This window comes from Bactrocera neohumeralis, chromosome 4 (genome assembly GCF_024586455.1).
Source record: "Bactrocera neohumeralis isolate Rockhampton chromosome 4, APGP_CSIRO_Bneo_wtdbg2-racon-allhic-juicebox.fasta_v2, whole genome shotgun sequence".
In the NCBI taxonomy this organism is placed as follows: domain Eukaryota; kingdom Metazoa; phylum Arthropoda; class Insecta; order Diptera; family Tephritidae; genus Bactrocera; species Bactrocera neohumeralis.
Genome location: NC_065921.1, coordinates 83,887,486 through 83,907,705, shown reverse-complemented (window position 1 = coordinate 83,907,705; position 20,220 = coordinate 83,887,486). Strand labels below are relative to the sequence as shown.

At 35.0% G+C, this 20,220-nt stretch overlaps 1 protein-coding gene across 2 annotated transcripts in view; it reads left to right on the top strand.

Annotated features, from left to right (window-relative positions):
* Nucleotides 1–15,776, top strand: part of LOC126755291 (SHC-transforming protein 1) — a 28,514-nt gene extending 12,738 nt beyond the window's left edge. For both annotated transcript variants that reach the window (XM_050467753.1, XM_050467754.1), the window contains exons 2-7: nucleotides 7,334–7,566; nucleotides 8,532–8,602; nucleotides 11,303–11,534; nucleotides 11,674–11,825; nucleotides 11,889–12,280; nucleotides 12,361–15,776. In XM_050467753.1, coding sequence (XP_050323710.1) covers nucleotides 7,465–7,566; nucleotides 8,532–8,602; nucleotides 11,303–11,534; nucleotides 11,674–11,825; nucleotides 11,889–12,280; nucleotides 12,361–12,815 — 1,404 coding nt within the window. In that variant the 5' untranslated portion in view covers nucleotides 7,334–7,464 and the 3' untranslated portion in view covers nucleotides 12,816–15,776. The remainder of the gene's footprint in view (nucleotides 1–7,333; nucleotides 7,567–8,531; nucleotides 8,603–11,302; nucleotides 11,535–11,673; nucleotides 11,826–11,888; nucleotides 12,281–12,360) is intronic.
* Nucleotides 15,777–20,220: the final 4,444 nt, after the last annotated feature.

Sequence of the window (20,220 nt, the reverse complement as noted above, 5' to 3'; positions counted from 1 at the left end):
GTAACCAATATATAACCATTTTATAACCTTATGGTAACCAATATATAACCACTTTATAACCAAAACTCAAATTTTGTTTCAATGTGAGTGGTTTCTATTATATCGTTTTCCTTCGCCTGTAAACTTATGAAAAGCGATGTTATGTTATTTTGCACTTTTGATGACGATATTTAACAACAGAAATATTTTTACTCATTGCCATGTTGGTCGAGGGAGAGAAAAAGTTCATATGATCTTTTAAATTTCATAATAATTTCAAAGGTTATCTCGAGTTGCTTAATGCTCTAGTGCTTTAATCCGTTTTATTCCGGTTCGGTCCGGTTAACAGCTCAGAAAAATATTTGAAATTAAACGAAATCAGTGTTTCATCACCATCCTCTCCGTGGTAGCAATTCATTGGATCGCATAACACAATAACGTGTGATCCAAGTAGAGTTACTTTTTTCAAATAGAAAATCGATAAAATAAAGCATTAGCTGCCAAACTGACAAAAGCGCTTGTTTTAATACATTTCACACATCAACTCTTCTCGGAGTAATAAACAGAAGAGGAGAGAGAATTAGTGAACACATATTTATTGTCTAATACTCGCCATCATACTTGCGAGGTAGATGTGGGTAGAAAGAAGACATTTGGAGTAGAGGGGCTGTGAGCTTCTTCACGGATGGTTCAAGGATTGAAAGTTGATGGAGGTCTCCGAAACTATCCATCAATACCAGCTTGAGACTTCCTGATTATTGTGGCATTTGTTCCCGTCATTAAAGTAACAGCTGATGCACTGATTTAGAGCGAACTTTCTTTGAGGAAGTGACTTTCCACTCCTATAGTAGTGCGGCAATACTAGCCTTGAACTCAATGGCTGAGTGATCGAGACAAGTTAACCCTGGACGGAATCGACTAACAAACCACGTCCAGGATTAAGCAATGCTCAATCAACAGTATTGGATTACTTCTCAATCCGACTTGTTTGGGTATCGCTCACAACGGAACCGCAAAGCTGATGAGTAAAAAAGGAAGGACAGCTCAGCCTCACTGTCGTTGGAGTAGGAATTAGTCGGAGCTGCGCTGGCCTCTTGCGGATCACTATTGGACAGCTGGGCCTGACGAAAGCTTGGTAAGCGCTGAGCAACTCTTATACCTTTGCGAATGGAAGACGCTTCTGGCGCAAAGTAAATCGCAAGAGCACCGGGAGTCCACAGCAAGGTTAAACTTTGTTGAATTGTTGGGGTTATAACGTTAAGCTTTCCTTAATTAAAAAGGTTATAACACGTAGGTGTCCACACGGTAATATTCAAAATCTTCCGAGATACCAGTTTTTATTGTTGTTGTTGGAGCGGTACAAAAAATTACTAAAGTAATTTGAAGGAATAGAAAAAACGATTCAGTTCTGCTTACGACCGAGAATCGTTCTGATCTTGTAGGACGAAATGGTAGAGACAACTTAATACTTTCTTTTTGATTGTACCGCATTTGTGAGGTCAAGTCTAAAGTGGCTAGAATCCCACACCGTTAGGCATCCGGCTGAGTGCCGAGAATAGAAATTAAGAGCCTCGGCTGACTTATGATGGGTTCAAAAGGATTTGTTGACATTTATTATTGAAGTCATATATCTGGCTTCACAAAGGACTGATCGGTCTAAGTGCGATCCTCTCTTACGATCAGCCATATAACTTATCCTCTCCTAATATAACATTGTATGTTAGATTTGACAGAATTATGACAATGTTAAACCAGTTGAGACATGAATCGATCGCCTTGAAAATTGTCATTTGCGGGTTTTGCACCCATTTTAATTAGCGCAACAGATTTTGCTTCTCACTTACATATTATACATATACTATATACTATATGTAACGAATTTAAGCGCGTCAGTTGTAATGAGTTTTGCAGAAACGTGATGAGAGAATCGTGCATTGACTCACAAAAGGCCGACAAGCCGATATTTTTAAAAAATTTTGCAGTTGGACTGCTATGCAAAGGCGATCGGATGAATAATGACTTTTTTATTTGCTTAATATGATTAAGCGCGACGTTCAATGTATCAAAAGGTATATACTTGTATGTACGTATGTACATATGTATGTATACATATGTATATGCATGCATTATAGAAAGTGCTGAGGGAAGCCCTTACCAATTCGTCATTTCAATTCCGATTAATTAGTGACACAATAGTGCGCAGTAAATTATTCCTTATGAGCTTAATGCGGTGACACCTGCTTAAAGTATTTATTTTTAACCTAAATTTACAGCATGAAAGTATTTCCGGTCAAGGTTAGCATTTCGAACATGTATTTATATGTATTGCGGACACAAAAAACTTCTTTGTATTGGAACTACCAACATTTTAATGGTATATCACCTGAGTGGTCACTCAATACTGGCTATTTTTATTTACAGAATATATTTTATACTTCCAAAATAACTTTGGTCGCGCATAAACTTTCGTAAGTCCAAATTTTCGTTGCTGATATTGTTTTTCTACGATCCACTGCCGCACTTATCAAATTGACCTCGTACTTTGGTACCAACAACACACCACTTAATTGAGGGCGATTACGCAGCGCTTCACACACAAAGAACGATGCATCATTCTATCGGCACTTTGTTGTTGCAATGGCATAAAAGTTGCTATAAAAAATAAAAATAGTAATAAATAGCACACATACTCTTATATGTAAATATGTATGTATGTATGTACATAAATATTGTATATATGTAAATGTAAATAGATGGCTGAGTGATGACACCGCATTGTGCCCCCACCCAAAAAAAATACAAAATTTTTATTATTGTTGTTGTTTTTTTTTGATCATATATGAGTGCTGCTCAATGAAATGACCGCGCCGCCGGCAAAAATGATAACAAAAACAATACTGTTGACTTCAATTAAAGTTGAAAATATGAAAATAAGGGAATAGTATGTATGTATGTATGTATGTATATATGTATGTGTAAGCGTGAGTATCATATGTTCCCAGTTTTATTTTTTGTTTTAAATTATTATTTTATGGCTACATACATATGTATGTACATATGTATGTATGTATGTGAACTGTTACTTGATTACTTTTAAGTTTAAGTTTGAGGCATATTGTATAGTAGTGGTTTATTTATAGTAGTTTCGTTTTCGTAGTACTAACAATTTTGTTCACTTTACAAAGCTTTTAACTACATATACGAGTTTACGATTTGGAAAAATATCCCTAAAGTAAATTTTTTGGGAAATTTAAAGTTTTGCAAGAATTCGTGTCTTATTTCTTAAACAGTTCAAAATTTAATGAAAAAATTATTTTTTTACATGGTATTTACATATGTAGGAAATTTTGTTCTCGTCTGCTTTCGTAATGCTAATAATTTTTTCACTTTACATAGCTTTTAACTCAACGAATTTTTGATTTGGAAAAATATCCCTAAGGGAAATTTTTTGGGAATTTAAAGTTTCACAAGAATTCGTGTTTTATTTCTTAAGCAGTTCAATATTTATGGAAAAAATATATTTTTTACGTGTTATTTTTGTGGGAAATTTTGTTCTCGTCTGTTTTCGCAGTAATAACAATTATTTTCACTTTACAAAGCTTTCAACTATATGATTTTTCAATTTGGAAAAATATCCCTAAGGTACATTTTTTGGGAAATTCAAAGTTTTACAACATATATAATTATTTTATCGTACACGTTTCAAATTATGAAGAAAACAGTATTTTACGTTTTTTTTTTTTATAGGAAAAACTTTGAATGCTCACCGACACCTTTGAAAATTAAGTAAAAAATACTACCTTACTGCATATCAACTCACATATACATATGTACATACATATACAATATATATATAAAGTCTTCAGGCCTTGCACTTCCGAATTGCTTTTACATGGATGAATATAAATGCACATACATACATACATATATACTATGCATTTACATATTTATATAGTATATTATATGTATATCCATATATCTTTTCAAGGAAATTCCAATGAGCACTAGCACAACTCACAGCATTTCAACACCACTGACTCGATGATGAGTAATTGCCGGCGGCACTGTGGAAAATTAAAAATTTAAATCCTCAACCTTAGGGCTGGTGCTGTAATTAACGCGAAAGTCCTGCATTTTTTCTTTACTTTTGCTTTTAAACGCTGTTTTTGCATTGTTTGTGCGCGCTGTCCAGAGTTGAGGGCGAGCATTCTCTGACGCCTAGTCAGCGCATTTAGCTATTGTACAGCTGGGGTCTTTTGTTGTCTACATTGCTTTCATTCATTTCTGTGTTTGTTTTTCCGGCCTACAAATGGAGGCACCATTCACCAACTTCATCCATTGTTGACCGCTTTTGTAATGCCAAATATATATACATACATACATACACATATAGTACATATAAGTATATTTGGTAATATGGTACTATATACTCGTCGTTTATTTATATTTAATTACTTAATTATGCAGTAATTAATGTTAAAATGGTTAGCCAACTCTGTTTGTTGTTTATCTTTCTAATCCTTTACCTTTGGCTGGATTTGGTTACATTTGTTGACGCACATCAACCTCCCGATTGTCTGTGCATGTTTGTTGTTTGCCAATGTCGGCTTGAGTTTCCAACTGACGGTCGGCTGGCCAACCATAACAACCATTATAGTAATCAGTTGCCCTCAGCCGTGCGCTGACAGCTCTCACTTTACATTACATTTGTCCACGCTCTTTAAACCCACCAAAACACACCCATTCGCTGGAACACACCAACTGTGGCAATAATTATAAATTAATTTATTATTCCGCGCGGATATTATTTTCCGAGTATTATACAGAATTAACTATCATTGATGCCATCTGAATTCTGCATTAGTAATTAGAATAATGGAAATTGTAGAAAAAATACTGGAAAATTCTAATGCTAATTCTAATGCGTATTTAAAGCGGAAAATTGTTGTCAATAAACATACGGTGCTTTATTTTTATATATTCAATATAAACACTTTTGGTGATCGCTTTCAGCTCCTTCTTATCTCTTCGATGGACTAAAAACGGGCTCAACGGGGCGCCAATTTCAGTTTGAGGAACAAGAAAAACTCACCTGAGCCAAATCTAGTAAACACGGTGATTGATCGATGGTATTCATTGCACTTTTGGCTTTCAATTCGGTCACAATCTTGGTTCGATGCGATGTTGTATTATCGACGTTTAAAATCCATGAATTGTTTTCCACAATTCGGGTCGTTTTCGACGGATGTTCTCAATCAAAAGCCTCAATACGGCTAAATAGAAGTACTTAATGACTATCTGTCCCTCCTGAACAAATTTATGATGCAACAAACCACAAATATCGAAAAAAACCATAAACATCACCTCGATTTTTGAGCGGCTTTGGCATGATTTTTTGGTTTCGGCTCGTTTTTTCCCTCCATTCCGATGTTTGTTGACTTTTTTGCATGCCAAACTCACAAGCTCATATCTCATCGGTAACTATAATGCTCTCCATGAATGTGAGATCGGAATTCGCTCGATCAAGCGTGTCCAAAGGGAACTGTTTACGGTACTCTTTTTGAAAAAAATTCGAGTCGAGCAAGAACGCGTTTCATAGCCAAAATATCCAGCAAAATCATTCGAACCGACACATGAGAGATGTCGAGCTCTCTTGCCATCTCTCTAACACTTGCCTGACGATTTTCAAACACCACATTCTTCACTTTTTTAATATTTTCATCAATTGAAGAGATCGACGGTCATTCAGAATGAAGCATGTCTTGAACGATCTCTCGACCGCTTTTAAAGGCATTGTACCACTCGTAGGCTGGTGTTTTTGATAAAATAACCTAGATGTATATAAATAAAGGCATTTAATATCTGTCTAGGTAGCCGTGAATATATGTATTATTTGTATATCTATTATAAAGAATTGCAGCTTCTTTTCTTATACGAGACTTTTTCATCGAAGTTTATACCTTAACGGTAGCAAAGCAGTAGCAAACTCTGGCGACTTCGCACCATATGAAGTGTAATAAGAACTTCATCTACTGTAAAATCCAAAGTTCGCTTTGGAAGTCGAAGTTTTTTTTAGTTTAGGAGAAGAGAGTAAATTTTTGTATGTTAGTATTGTCAAATTACCCAAAAGTTATATCCTTGGCCTTTATATCTTACATGTCAGACGCTGATGGACCTCATCAGCTTTTTTTCTTTATCATGTGCAAATTGCACGAATTAAGTTTAGGTTGGAAATAATTGAAAGGGGAAGGTCTTTCTGCAAAAATACGGTATATTCCGCAAAGAAGCTTCCATTTTCCAAATCCATAACTAGTGATTTAAGACATCTTACAACCTATGCTAATTAACATGAGTTGCCTGGACTCTGTTTTCAAAGGAGAATATAAAGGTCTGTTGAGCCAGAGCCCCATGAAACGGTAAGGTCAACGTTAGTTCCCAGAGCATCCCGGAATTGGAAAGACTCCGTTCGAATATAGCTGAATTAATCTGCTGACTGCAATTCATACAACGAGCAGAGTAGTCGCATAACACCTCGGATTAGGAGACAACAGTTTTTGGTCGTCGCAAACATGCAGCCTTTAGCAAACGGAACGGACCCGGATTTTTATCTGACCAAAGGCTATCAGCTTGGCAACATTGGTCGAAATTACTTCAGAAAATTCATCTTCATTAACTAATTGGACTCTTCTTTCAAAGGAGAATATAAAGGCCGGTCGCGCCAGAGCTCCGTGATACGGTACGGCCAGAGCAACACATTATTGCGAAGACTCCGTTCGAATAAAGTCGAATTAACCCCCTGGCTGTAAATCGTACAATGAGCAGAGTAGTTGCATAACACCTTGAATTAGGAGATGATAGTTTTTGGTCTTCGCCAGCATGCAGCCTTTAGCAACACGCATGAGGAGTACTATACACGTTCCCACGACAGTCGGATCTAAGTAGCCGTAACAGCTCCGAATTTTTATCCGACCAAAGGCTGTCAATTCGGCATCATTCCTCGCAATTACTTCAGAAAAATTTTCTGTCGCAACAATCACAACAGCAATGCTATACAGTACCACTCACCCCGGTGTGGAGCAACCGAAATGCAATGCGACTTAAGCCTCTCCACCACGTCATACTGTCTGTTATTCGCAGAGGTCTATTATATGTATCTGAACTGCTTTACGCACCGCATTGTTCTACCAACAAACTTTCAGCTTTCACCGTTAAGCCACAAAGAGTTCTTTGGAGCGTTTTTCGCTTCAGCATTGTGATAAAAGCAAATATGTATCAATATACATCCATCCATTTCTTTAATTAATTAATTAAATGTTAATTGGCAACGTTTTCACAGCTTTTTTTTCTCTTGCAGATTCCAGCGACGATTCGACTACAATAACGAAAAGCGAATGCGCAAAATAAATGTGAATTTCTGCCGTAAAATCAACTGAATATTATAAATTCACGAAGGAGGCGGAATTTTCCACTTTAAAGGACGGCAAAATGCCACGCAATGGCTGTGAGGCCAATGGAGGCGTTGCCAACGAAGGTTGCGCTTATCCCGATGAGCTGATCATGGAGCAGGGTGTCTCCTTCAATGTGCGGGTGAGTATCAAAGTACACGATGTGCGGCATTGTATATTTGAGCTGTTGGCATAGCGCGCCGCTGCGTCTTCCTGTCGCCATTGAGCCGAGCGCATAATCACAACAGCCAACGGCATCCTGTCGACAAGCAACCTTTGGTTGGTTTGGTTGGTTCTGTTTGGTAGCAGAACATGAATTGCAGCGCATTGCGGCATTTGCTTTATGCATTTCCTGCTTCCTCCTTGGCGACGCTGCGTGTACTATTATGCGAGCGTTTTGTATTGTTTACCCAGAGTTCAATGCACGTTGGTCGCCAGGCATATGCTGAAGGATGCTGTTGTTGGCGTACACTCGTACTTCTCGGCTACAAGCATACTTTTCATATTTTCAAGAGTCACTTCCTTCTTTCGCAGCACCGCATTTGCTGCCTTACTTCCGCTGCTTCCGTTGGCTGCTTAACTCACACGCTACTGGTTTACAGCTGTTCTGAAGCACTCCACTATGCTTTTTGTTTTTTTTCCCCTTTTTTTGCTATTGGCATCTACCAGCGCCACCAGCGCCAATGCCAATGTCGTCGTCGTTCATTTCCTACGCTCGCCGCTCTCTGCTGCCCTTTCTGTGCACATTCATTCAGCTTTGCGCTGAAGCACTTACCCACCTTTCTACACCGTCGTCGGTGGTTACTTTTTTCTTTTTATTTAATTTCGTTTTATGCGCGTAGTAAAATGTCTTTTGTTTTCCTTGCGTTGCATTTTGACGCGTACTTGTTGCCCACCTGCTTCTCAAGCTCCAATTCATTCCGACAGACATATGTTCTACAGCGCGTGAATGCGTTCGCTGCACCACCTCACTGCCTTGCCACCTGCTTGTATCTTCTTTTTCTGTTTGACTGACTCGGTAGTATTTGCAGTCGGCGTTCTAACCGCAATCCACCAGCAGAAGCACTCACTTTTTCACTATTTTCGTTTTCTTGTTTCTCCTTTCAGTACACCGGCTGCGTGGAGGTGAAAACTTCAATGAAATTGCTGAACTTCGAAACGAGAACCAAAGTTGCGCGGTGAGTACACACTTAGATACTTATTCCTATTTGGAAATATAGTATATGTAAATAGTAGCTCGACGGGCAGCCATACAAATTTGTGGTTAGCGTGGATCTTGTGTGTTTGCTTTAAAGTATAAGCGGGATTTAGTGGGTAAGGATTTGTATTTTATGGTCGCTGCACTTGACGACCTAAGCTAGTGTGGCGCTGGTGCAAGTTTCGCGGCAGGGAGGTAAGGTAAAACGATATGGCAAGGCGCATATTTCCGACGAAAGCGGATATTACATGAAAGAAAAGGGAAATTAAGTCGGATAAGAAGATTTTCCGACTACATTGAACTTGCCATAAGCTTGAATAGAGTCACAACGGTTATTTATACCAAAGTATAGTTATAAAAATAAAAAACAAGTAAGAAAGAGCTAAGTATAACCAAGCATTTCATGCTCTTGCAAGGATTAAAACCAGAGAAGTACCTTCAGGTGCATAAGGCCGTTAGTTATACGGAATCTAGGACCAGCTTTCACCCGACTTTATTCATTCTAAGCACCGTTATTAGAAAAACACAATTGTATTAAAATAACACACACATTTGCCGATATAACCGGTATAAAGTCAACTGGAAGATCGAAAATCTTTATATTAGGTATATGGAGGCGAGGCCTTTTTTAGATATCCTTGGCGGGTATAAGTCTCAATCAATTTTAGGACTACAAAGAACTAATCCGGGGTTTCCGAGGAGTCAAACACCGGATGGAGACCCGCTGGAGCTACCGAAAGTGACCGATCTAACTAAATCTTAGTAAATGTATAACTCATTGATTAGATTAAGAGTATCTATGGTACATAGCATAAAACTGAACTCGAGAATATGACGTCGATTTCTACCCATCTCTGCTGTACGGTGCTCGGTTTGCGTTCTTTGGGCAAAGTTCCCGTCGCTTCATTCTGTGAGCCATTTCATTTCTGGGAACCTGACTGCCTGCGAGTTTCGACATGAGGCTCTGATTGTTTCCTTTTCAGGAAACTTTCATATTCTTTCTCTGCTTTTGGCGTTTTATGTCTTCTTCGTCAACTAAGGTGCCCGCAGCCTGATCCTTGGCAAATCTGCGTTAATCTTGTGACCTTTAGAACTTTAAGACTGTATTTGATTCCAATCTTGCGTTAATTTTGGGACACTCTTTATAAAGACTACCTTCTGGTACCGCCATTCGTTCACTTGATTCAAGGATTTCTTCCTTTTTTATGCGGATTTTCCAGTGTACTTTTGTTGGTACTTAAGAATACTTTGGTGGTGGATGATCCCACATTTGTGTTTAGGGTACTTTGTTTGGTACCGCTGCGTTACATTCGGTCTGTAGACGAGGAGGATGTCTTGTTGTTGTAACGGCTGAAAACATTCCTGAAGTAATTTCGAGGAATGGCACCGAGATGACAATCCTTGGCCGATTAAAAATTCGAGTTCGTTTCGGTTATTTAGACCTGAATGTCATGGGAACGGAGTAGAGTATCTTCGTCGGACTCGGTTGTGGGGTCTACAGTCTTGTACTTTGACGTTATATGTACCTGTCAAAGCGTTGGTCATCAAGGTGTTTGTGTTTGTCCTCGTCGGACTTGGTGAGGGGAGTCTTGTACTCTGACGTTATCCCTGTCAATCATCATCATCTGGTCATCAAGGTGTATGTAATTGTTATTGTTTATGTTTTTGTATTTGTTAGTTGTGTTTATTGAAATTCTCACGAGTCATCCGGAAGGGGTTGGTCACTCGTCCGCAGAGCGTTGAGCAGGCATTTAATACCTACGACCTTGTCCGAGGGGATCTTTCGCGATCAGTTGCCGCACACTGACCATTCAGCCATCAGCACGGGAACTTAGACTTAGATCATCGAGATCATCCAACGTTAGAGCAACGTGCTGCATCGAAAGGGACGTACCATAGGAAGAGGGGTGACATATGAGTACGTTTAACTGGACGGTCAAAGAGGTAGTTCGAGTCATGCGGGGACTTGTTGCATGCTGGAAATATATTTGGTATTTCGGGGCCGATTCTGGATAAGTAGGAATTTAACCAGAACGAAGCTGCGCAAGGGTCACTCTAGGTTCTCGCCCAACTCGTGTTCGTCGTCTGCAATTGGTGGTGGTTGGACCCCAAGTACGCCACTCACTGAGAGGGAGTCGGGGACAGTGTTTATGGCTGCACTGTGAATGGAGGTCAGAGCATGTATGAAGTCAGTTGAATCCGAAGTCTGGTTGATGTATTATTTTATGTCGTCGACGTAGCTGAGGAAGGTCTTCTTTATACTCCTAGAAGGCGGTTCCGCTTCAAACAGATGACTGTTGGGATGGTTTGTACGAAAACACCCCCGCAGAAACTGCTTGGAGAGGAGTTCATTATGCTTCTTAACTGGGAGCATACAGGCCTCACTGTTTAGATGTTCGATAGGAGACATGAAGAGGCATCCGGTTATAGTCCGGAGTACAGTGTTCTGGTATGTCTGAAGCTTCCATAAGTATCTGGGAAAATTCGCTTCCCTTGTTTTATAGATCCCGTTTGGACAATGAATAGCTTCTCATATATTGAGTTCCTAGGATATCTTCATCAATAAAAAACAAAGCACCGCTCTAATTATTAGAATTTTTTAGGCCATCTTCACATTATTTTTAATAAAGCCTTAATAAACGAAAGAAATTCAAATAAATTTCCATTCCAAACAACACAGAGAATGCATCAATCGTGTCTGTGCAGCGGCTGGCCTCAAATCGGCCGGCAAGCGGCGTGTGGACAAGAAGATACTGCACTACATCTCGGATCGGCCGCACATGCAGAATGCCGGCACAAACGTCATCATCAACGTGTCAAGTCGTGCGCTGGATTTGGTGAACGCCGAGACGGGCCAACGCATAGCCAGTCACAATATGCCACACATATCCTTTGCATCCGGCGGCGATTCGGTAAGCAACCGTTCACATACCATACACTTATTTGCACTTAATTTGAATGCTTGCAACGAGCACATGCTGTGATGGGTATGCGTGCCGGCGCTGATTATTGCTTTTGTTGTTAGATACTATTTGTGTTTGCTATTCACAGGACACTTTGGACTTTCTGGCGTACATCGCCAAGAATGAGGACGAGTGGCGCGCCTGCTACGTGCTCGAGTGCATCGGCGGACAGAGCGAAGACTTAATATTGACAATCGGCAAAGCGTTCATGTTGCGCTTTAATGCAATCAAGCACTTGAAGTGAGTAGAAAGTAGATTTAAGCATAGCCTGTTCCATTTCATAAATTCTGGCATTACTCACAGAAGCCAAGCTGTTTTGAACCTCAACACGCCGGCGGAGAATATCAAGGACTACTACAATGACTTGCCGGACAAATTACCGCCGGACTTGCTGAGCGAGAACGATCTGCCGCCGGAATTACAAAAGCAATTGCTGCTGCAACATCAACAGCAGCAGCAACAACAGCAACTACAACAGCAGCAGCAACAACAAACACAATTACCTCAACACCAAGTGGGCCAGCTGAATTTGAAGAAACCACGCGATCGTCTCAGCAGCAATCTCATCGACCTAAATAGTCCACCGCCGGATCAGACCACGACCAAAATGAATCTCAGCAACTTCGACCCAATGGCCGATACAGAGGGCGCTTGTGCGCAACCGCAAGCACCCGTGCGTGACGTCTTCGATATGCGTGAGTAAACCACAACAAGTCCCCAACACACAAACCAAACTGAACACTAGACCACTAATGTATACTTCTTCTTCACATAGAACCCTTTTCGCTGTCCGCCGAAGTGCAGCGCTCACAACTCAACACCGAACTGTGGTTCCATGCGGGCATCAGTCGTCAAATTGCTGAGGGTATGCTCGAAAACGATGGTGATTTTCTCGTACGCGAGTCACAGGGTAAACATGGTCAATACGTGCTTACCGGTTTGGAGGTGAAAACACCCAAACATCTGTTGCTAATCGACCCGGAAGGCGTGGTGCGCACAAAGGATCGCATTTTCGACAGTATTAGCCATTTGATAAACTATCATTGGGCTAATGCTTTGCCGATCATTTCCGAAGATTCCGAATTGGTATTACGCAATCCCGTGTTACGGCAAACGGCCGTGCAGCAACAACAAGCACAAACAGCAATTGCAGCGCATCATCATCATCACACACAGCAACAACAACAACAGCCACATGCACACCATGCGCGTTCAGTTGTGAATTCTTGATGAACCCCCACGTGAGCCTGTAGAAAATGTTGAGATTCTTATTGATTAAGTACGAGTACATACATAGTAGTTAGTAAGTAGTTAGTTTTAAGTTGCACGCAACGTGGACAAAACGTGAAAAAGTGTCTGTATCAGAATGTATTTTGCATGTGTAGTGTTATGCGCATAGTTTTCGTAAATTTTGAAAATATTTTTTTTATGTTTTTACTAAATGCTTTCAGTTGTATTTTTGGTTGTTATTTTTATCATTTTACTTTTCATATATTAAACGCACATTTGTTGGTATTTTATTATAAAAAAAATAAATTCTATTTTTTCTTTCAATTTATTTATTTTTATTTATATAAACTTTTCATTGACTCGCTTAAGCCATGGTCGTTGCTATATGTGACCTGGTCTACGAAAAGGGAGCTAACGTGCGAAAACTAGTTTTCTGGGAAACAGCTGTTAAAAATAAACAACATAAACTCGTTATCTCATTTTTTATGTCATTTTTTGACACCTAAGCCCCCTTTCCGTAGACCAGGTCACATATATAGTTTTTGGGATATCGATCTGAAATTTTGCACACGTTCTTTTCTCTCTAATAAGCTGCTCATTTGCTGGAATTGTCGATATCGGATCACTATAGCATATAGCTGTCATACAAACTGAACGATCCGAATGAAGTTCTTGTATGGAAAACTTTTTTATTTTACAAGTTATCTGCACGAAATTTGTCATAAATTGTTTTCTAAGGCAGCGCTACCATCTCCGCGCAAATTTTTCAAATCGCACCATTATAGCATATAGCTGTCATATAAACTGACCGACCCAAATAAAGTTTTTGTATAGAAAACTTTTTTATTTGGCAAGATATCTTCACGTAATTTGGTATAGATTATTTTTTAAAACAAGGCTACAATCTCCGAACAAATTGTTCAGATCGGCTCACTATAGCATGTAGATGTCATACAAAATCAGAAAAAAATAATTTATGTACTCTTTATCTGTGAGGAAAGCACATGTGAAGGGTACTAAACCTTCGTTGCAGCCGAAGTTAAATTATTTTTCGTTTTTTTTATATGTTTCTAAACATATTTTTTTTTATATCTTTTTTAACATTTTTATTTTTTTTTTCTAAATTTTTTTTATTTTTTGTTTTTTTTTTTAATATATTCTTTTATTATATTTTTTGATTTGCTTTGACTAGCATTATTTTTTGATTAGCTATGCTGTATGTATGTACATATTTTTTTCTTCTAAAAACTGTATGTGTTTGTCATTTATTTTTGAAACGTATACATATCTACATATGTATGTAAATATTTTGTACACCATATTTGCTAGCTTTTTCGATTAATACATACATATCCCGCTTCAAAGCTCAAACAAACCGGAACTGACACAATCTTGAGCATAAAAATATATACTTAGTTATATACATATATAAGTACATACATGTATGTATTTATATATAGTATTTTTTAAGCTTAGCTGTACGTAGACTAACATGTGAGTATTAATACAAACATATTTACATAAAACTTTATATTCAAACATAATGCAAAGCACATTTTCCTTTTTATCAAAATGCATTGCGAAGGCTACAGGAATTCATAGTTTATAACTTCTATACATAGAGACCATAGTATATCACTACAACAGTCTTAATAACAATTTTATACAAAATAAATATATACATATTTATAGGAGTATGGTCATATATGTATGTACATACAAGTATGTATGTAAGTATGTATATTTATGAAGCATAGCATATTAAAGGAAATTTAAGGTTATGCCCATATCAAATGCTTAAGATAAAATAATTACATATATATAAAAATATTTATAATTATAAATATATGTATATAAATACGGATTTGCACACATTTAATAATAAAATTGTACATACTATTTTGGAATAAGAAAATTAAAGCAAAAAAAATAACAATAATTCTGCTGAAAAGCATAGTCATATACAAATTGTAGGTTATATACAAACATATAAACATTTGAGACGGCATATTACCCAAAAAAAATAAAAGTAAATAAAATTTCAATTATTTCAAAAAGCTCATTAGAGTTGCTCGATTTTTTTTTTTTTTTTTTTTATAAAATCGCGTATGTGGAAAAAGGCTTATTCTGACCAATTTTGCCTAAGAGCCCGCTCTAATGTACATAACATATGCATATGTGTATAGTATATCTGCCAATTAGATTATTTTTTTTAAATCATTGATGACAATTATCTATCAAACTCGCGCATTACATTTTTTTTAAATAATTTTGAAATTTTTTAAAAGCATTTTTTTTTTTTTTAAATTATGTATGCATACATATATTAAAAAATCAAGTTTTCAAAGCAATTCCGAGCATTATACCATACATAATTCATTTGTCAATTGAATAGTTGCGTCATCTTCTTATACATATGCGTTTTTTGTGGTTATATAACAATCTCTCCAAATTGCCTTTTTTACCCGCTAAATATGTTGATACCTCAAAAATGAATAGTTTTATGAATCTACTTTAAATACGGTTTTCTCAAAGTCTGATTAGCAGCCTTCTATCAGTTAGGTTCTGGTTAAAAAAAAAATTCCTTGCCCAAAGCAGGAGTCTTGATTGAGTTAACCAGAACTTAACTGTTAGCTGGCTGGTAATCAGACATTGAGAAAACGGCCCTAAGAAACTAAATTAAGCACATATTATGCAACTATATACACATATACACACATTTAATAAGCTTTGTAGTTGTATACATATGTACATAAGTATGTATGTACATATTATTATAATTATATATATTATATATTATAATTAAAATACTATACATTATATATAACACATATAAGTATGCCAGTAAATACAGAAATGCATACATATGTATGTACATAAAAATGTTTGTAGATTAAGAGGAAAGTAGAAAATAAAGAAATATTTTCAATTAAAGAATTAACCTCAAAAAATCGTACACGAGTTCATTGCTTTCTTAACTTAGCCTCAACATCTTAATAAAGAGAGGGGTGCGGACTTTCTTTACTGTTCAACGTTTGATATTATAATATAAAAAATTTCATAAACACAGCGAATTGTGCTTAAATTTTCAAAGAGCATTATTATTATTATTATTTTATTATCATTATTATTATTATATTTTTTTTATTATTATTTTTATTATCATTATTATTTTACAATTAATTTTTACCTATTTTAATTCAATTTTTTTCTGTCTTTAAGATTTATTTTTTATTAATTTAAAAAAAAAAAATTTATTTTATTTATTATACAACTTATTATTTATTTAGTGCAATTCAATTATTTTACCTTTATTTTTTAGATATATTTATTTTTATTTTTTTATTGTTGTTATTATTGTTTTTTTATTATATTTATTTTTTTAGTATTTTTATTTGCTTACTTTAATTCAATTATTATTTTTTATTTTTAAGATTTGGTTTTTTACTGTTATTTTAATTTTTTGATTATTATTATTTTTATTTATTATATTTAAAGATTTATGCTTTTTATTATTATTTCTTTATTTTTTTATTATATTTATTTTATAATTTATTATTTACTTATTTTATTACAATTATTTATTATATTTTTAAGATTTAGTTTTTTAAATTTTTTCATAATAATTTTTTTATATATTTTTTTATTATTTTATAATTTTTTATTTGCTTACTTTAACTATTTTTTTTTTGCTATTAAAGTTTCCTTTTTTATTCTTTTTTTTATTTTTTTCATAATTATTACTTTTACTTATAATATTTTTTATTTTATATTTGTATTTATTAACTTTTAAATAATAATAATATTATTATTTTTTAATATATTCATTTAATAATTTATGATTTACTTATTTTAAATCGATTATTTTTTTTATTTTTAAGATTTGTTTTTTAAAATTTTTATTTATTATTTTTTTATATATTTTGTTTTTTTATTATTATATTTAGTTTACAATTTTTTATTTGCTTACTTTAATTATTATTTTTAAGGTTTCGTTTGTTATTACTATTATTTTAATATTTTTATTTTTTCATTATTATTACTTCTTTTTATTATAATTTTTATTCGCTAATTTTTAAAGTATATTATTATTATAATTAATTTTTAATTTATTTAGTTTGTAATTTATTATTTACTTATGTTTATGTATTTCTCTTCTTGGTTCTTGAGAAAGCTATCAAAAAAGTTCATAACTCAAGTGTCGGTCCTTTGCAACATTTAAAAATTACCTGAAATCCATGCATCTAGACCAGAACACCCCCTTAAACCATTTTTACTTATTTACGAACTAGATAAATACAAAAAATATTATTATATAACGTGTATATAAGAGCCATTTTGAATTCAGTTATTCATGTCAGCAATGCTAATGGCAGTCACCGTTGCTAGGGACGCGCCGCGGCGTTATGCAGTTAAGCAGTGTGTCGTTAAAGCATATTCATTTCGCAGTATGTATGGTGAAAATTGTAGTATAGCGGAATATTAGTAAATAAATATGTATGTTTCTGTTCTGCACAATTTATTTTACAGTTGCAATAAATTTTCATATACTTTTTTTTTTTTTATAGCTATTTCGTTATTCGATTTATGTCGCGTACAAACCTCATCCACTATATGAGTATATTATTAGATTAGTTGGTGAGGACTTATTTTATAGATCGGTTTTTTCAATATCTGGTTAAACTAAGTTCTGCTTTAATAAACTCTTTATATAAAGAAGGAGTCTTGATTAAGTTAACCAGAACTTAACTGACAAATATGGCTGCTAACCAGACATTGAGAAAACTGCCATTAGTGTTTTTTTCAGCCCTTTATTCTGCTATAATTTCCTTAGGCTTAATAAGCTAAAAGGCACAGCATCTGAATAGTTTCACTGCATACTGCATTTTACACTATTTAGTAGTTTTCAGCAGAAAAATGTAGTTTTTCTACTACGTTTGAAATGCAAACCGGCACTAGTGGCCTTTGAAAAAAATCGAAGCAGGCTGGGGAAACAGTTTTTTTATACGTAAATTGAAAACTTTTGATTTTTTTATGAAATTTATATGCCATGGAAAAATGGTATATAAGGAGGCATGTTTGGAAAGCAAGTTCACTGCCACTTTGGTTCACGTTGAATCAACATCCTTTTTCTGTAGTGCTATTCTTTGCCATCCTTTCTTATTTTGGTGAGAATATATATATATGTATATACATATGTATGTATATTTTTTTTTCTAATACTAAATTCCTTTCCTAATTGCAAAATTTTTGTATTTTCCCCCAACGTTTTCAAAATGGCTCCGCTTAATCCCCAATCCTTTTCCCTTATTTTTATATTTGTGTTCGTACTGGGCAAAGCTGCCGTGAAACTTTTGAAATATTTCTAAATCCATCCTCAATCCCTTTAATTTTATTTCTCTTTTTGCTGTGGTTAACGCTTAAGTTTCTGTCGAAAATTATTACATATAACCCTTGTCATGTCGCCTTACGTTCTTCCTATTTTTATATGAAATGAAATATGTATGTATGTATGTGATTTTGTCACTGCTACTACGAAGTCACAGTCACAAGTAGCAGTGATCCTTAAAAGTCACAACATCGCCCATCACTAGTCCTTTATACTTTCTATTCAAATTTAAATTATACTTACATATCTACATATGTATGTATATATATACTACTGTGCCCAAAAAATAAGGTGACCTTGTATTTATTTTGAAAATTCTTTATTTATTCTTCCAAATCAATTTCATCCCCTTCAAAGTAATCCCCTCCCGATGCAATGCCCTTATGCCAACAGATTTTCCAATCTTCGAAACACTGGTTGTAGTCATGTATGTAGTACATCTAATATATAAAAATAAGTAGGGTTTTCCTTCCTGACGCTATAACTCCAGAACGCACGAACCAATTTCCACGGTTTTGCATTCGTTGGAAAGGTCTCGGGCTCCATGAGATTTATAGCAAAGAAAATTAAGAAAAAATTTCAAGTGAAAAGCGGGAAAATCTTTTTTTAAGTAGATGGCGCCGGTGCGTGACACATTGTTTGACAGCTACTCATTGTTCTCTGCTCAGTTAATTTCATTTAACAAACCGTTATTGTGTTCACTGTGAAATTGTGAAAAATATATGTATATATGTATATCTCTAAGCGCATAACTCAACAACGCCTGATCCAATTTTGCCAATTCTTTTTCTTCAAAATGTTCGTTGAGGTTCAAGGATGGTTTTTACGACAAGAAAAATTCGAATAATTGCCGGAAAACCCCTAAAAACAGCCCTTTTCTTTTTCCCATACAAACAAAATTTTTTTTTTATTTTTTAACGCTTCGGTTCAGTATTTACTTTGGATTCACTTTCATTTACTTAGAGAAGTTCAACTAAATAACACTTAATTTTTGTAATCGAAATGTATTCATTACTGTTGTGAAATGAAATATAATTTTTCCTTTTCAAATATAAAACAAAAAAAATCTTTATCTTTTAATCACCAAATGAAATGTTACATAAAACGAAGCAATTTGGGTTTTCTAGTATGTACATATGTACATACATATGTATATAAAAATGAAAGTATGTCTGTGTTGTTCCGGGTAGGCTCCGAAACGGCCGATTAAGTTTGGAAAAATTACACAGTTTTGCGGCTAAAATATTTGGAGACAATAATTGGTCCCGCAATATTATTAATCAAGTAATTAGTGAGTATTGAAATATAAATAAATATTGGTGCCTTATTTTGCTCAATATTTTATATCCACATTTGTGTAACCACGTTAAAAATAATTAAAATTATATAAATAAATTATAATTCACAAGAAATTTCTATAAAAGGCATTAGAAATGCGTAAAACTTTTGTGAAAAGAAACTTAACCTCACTTATTTTTTATACGATAGTATACTTTTAAGTTTCTGTCGTAAATTGTTACAAATACATAAATACACATAAATAAATCCTTTCCTTATCCAATCTTTTAAAGCGTTTCAAAATATTTAAATGCTTAAATGCTACATCCTTCTTCTTCACACTGTCCAAAAAGCTTCTTGGATACTTTCTCTCACTCAAAAATGTTTTTTTTTAACCTATTGTGTCTGCTATTGACTTTGGTGATACTTTTTTTTTTAAAGCCTAATGATTTAGGTTTGAGTTTAATGCTCAATCCTTATAAGAAATCCTTATACTACTTAATTTATTCTTCAAAATCTACATATGTCGTCCTGAGTTAAGTACAACGTTTTTTCCAATCCTCGAAACAGTTGTTAAAGTCAATTTTCGGAATAGCTTTCGAAGCGCTATTTTTCAAAAAAAATTTAGTGTTTTTTTATTTGGAACCAATTGTAATTTTTTCCTAGGCCCAATTGATCTAACAAAATGGTTTTCTCTGATCCTTCCCATTTTCCAACGTTGCCGGTAAGAACTCTGAC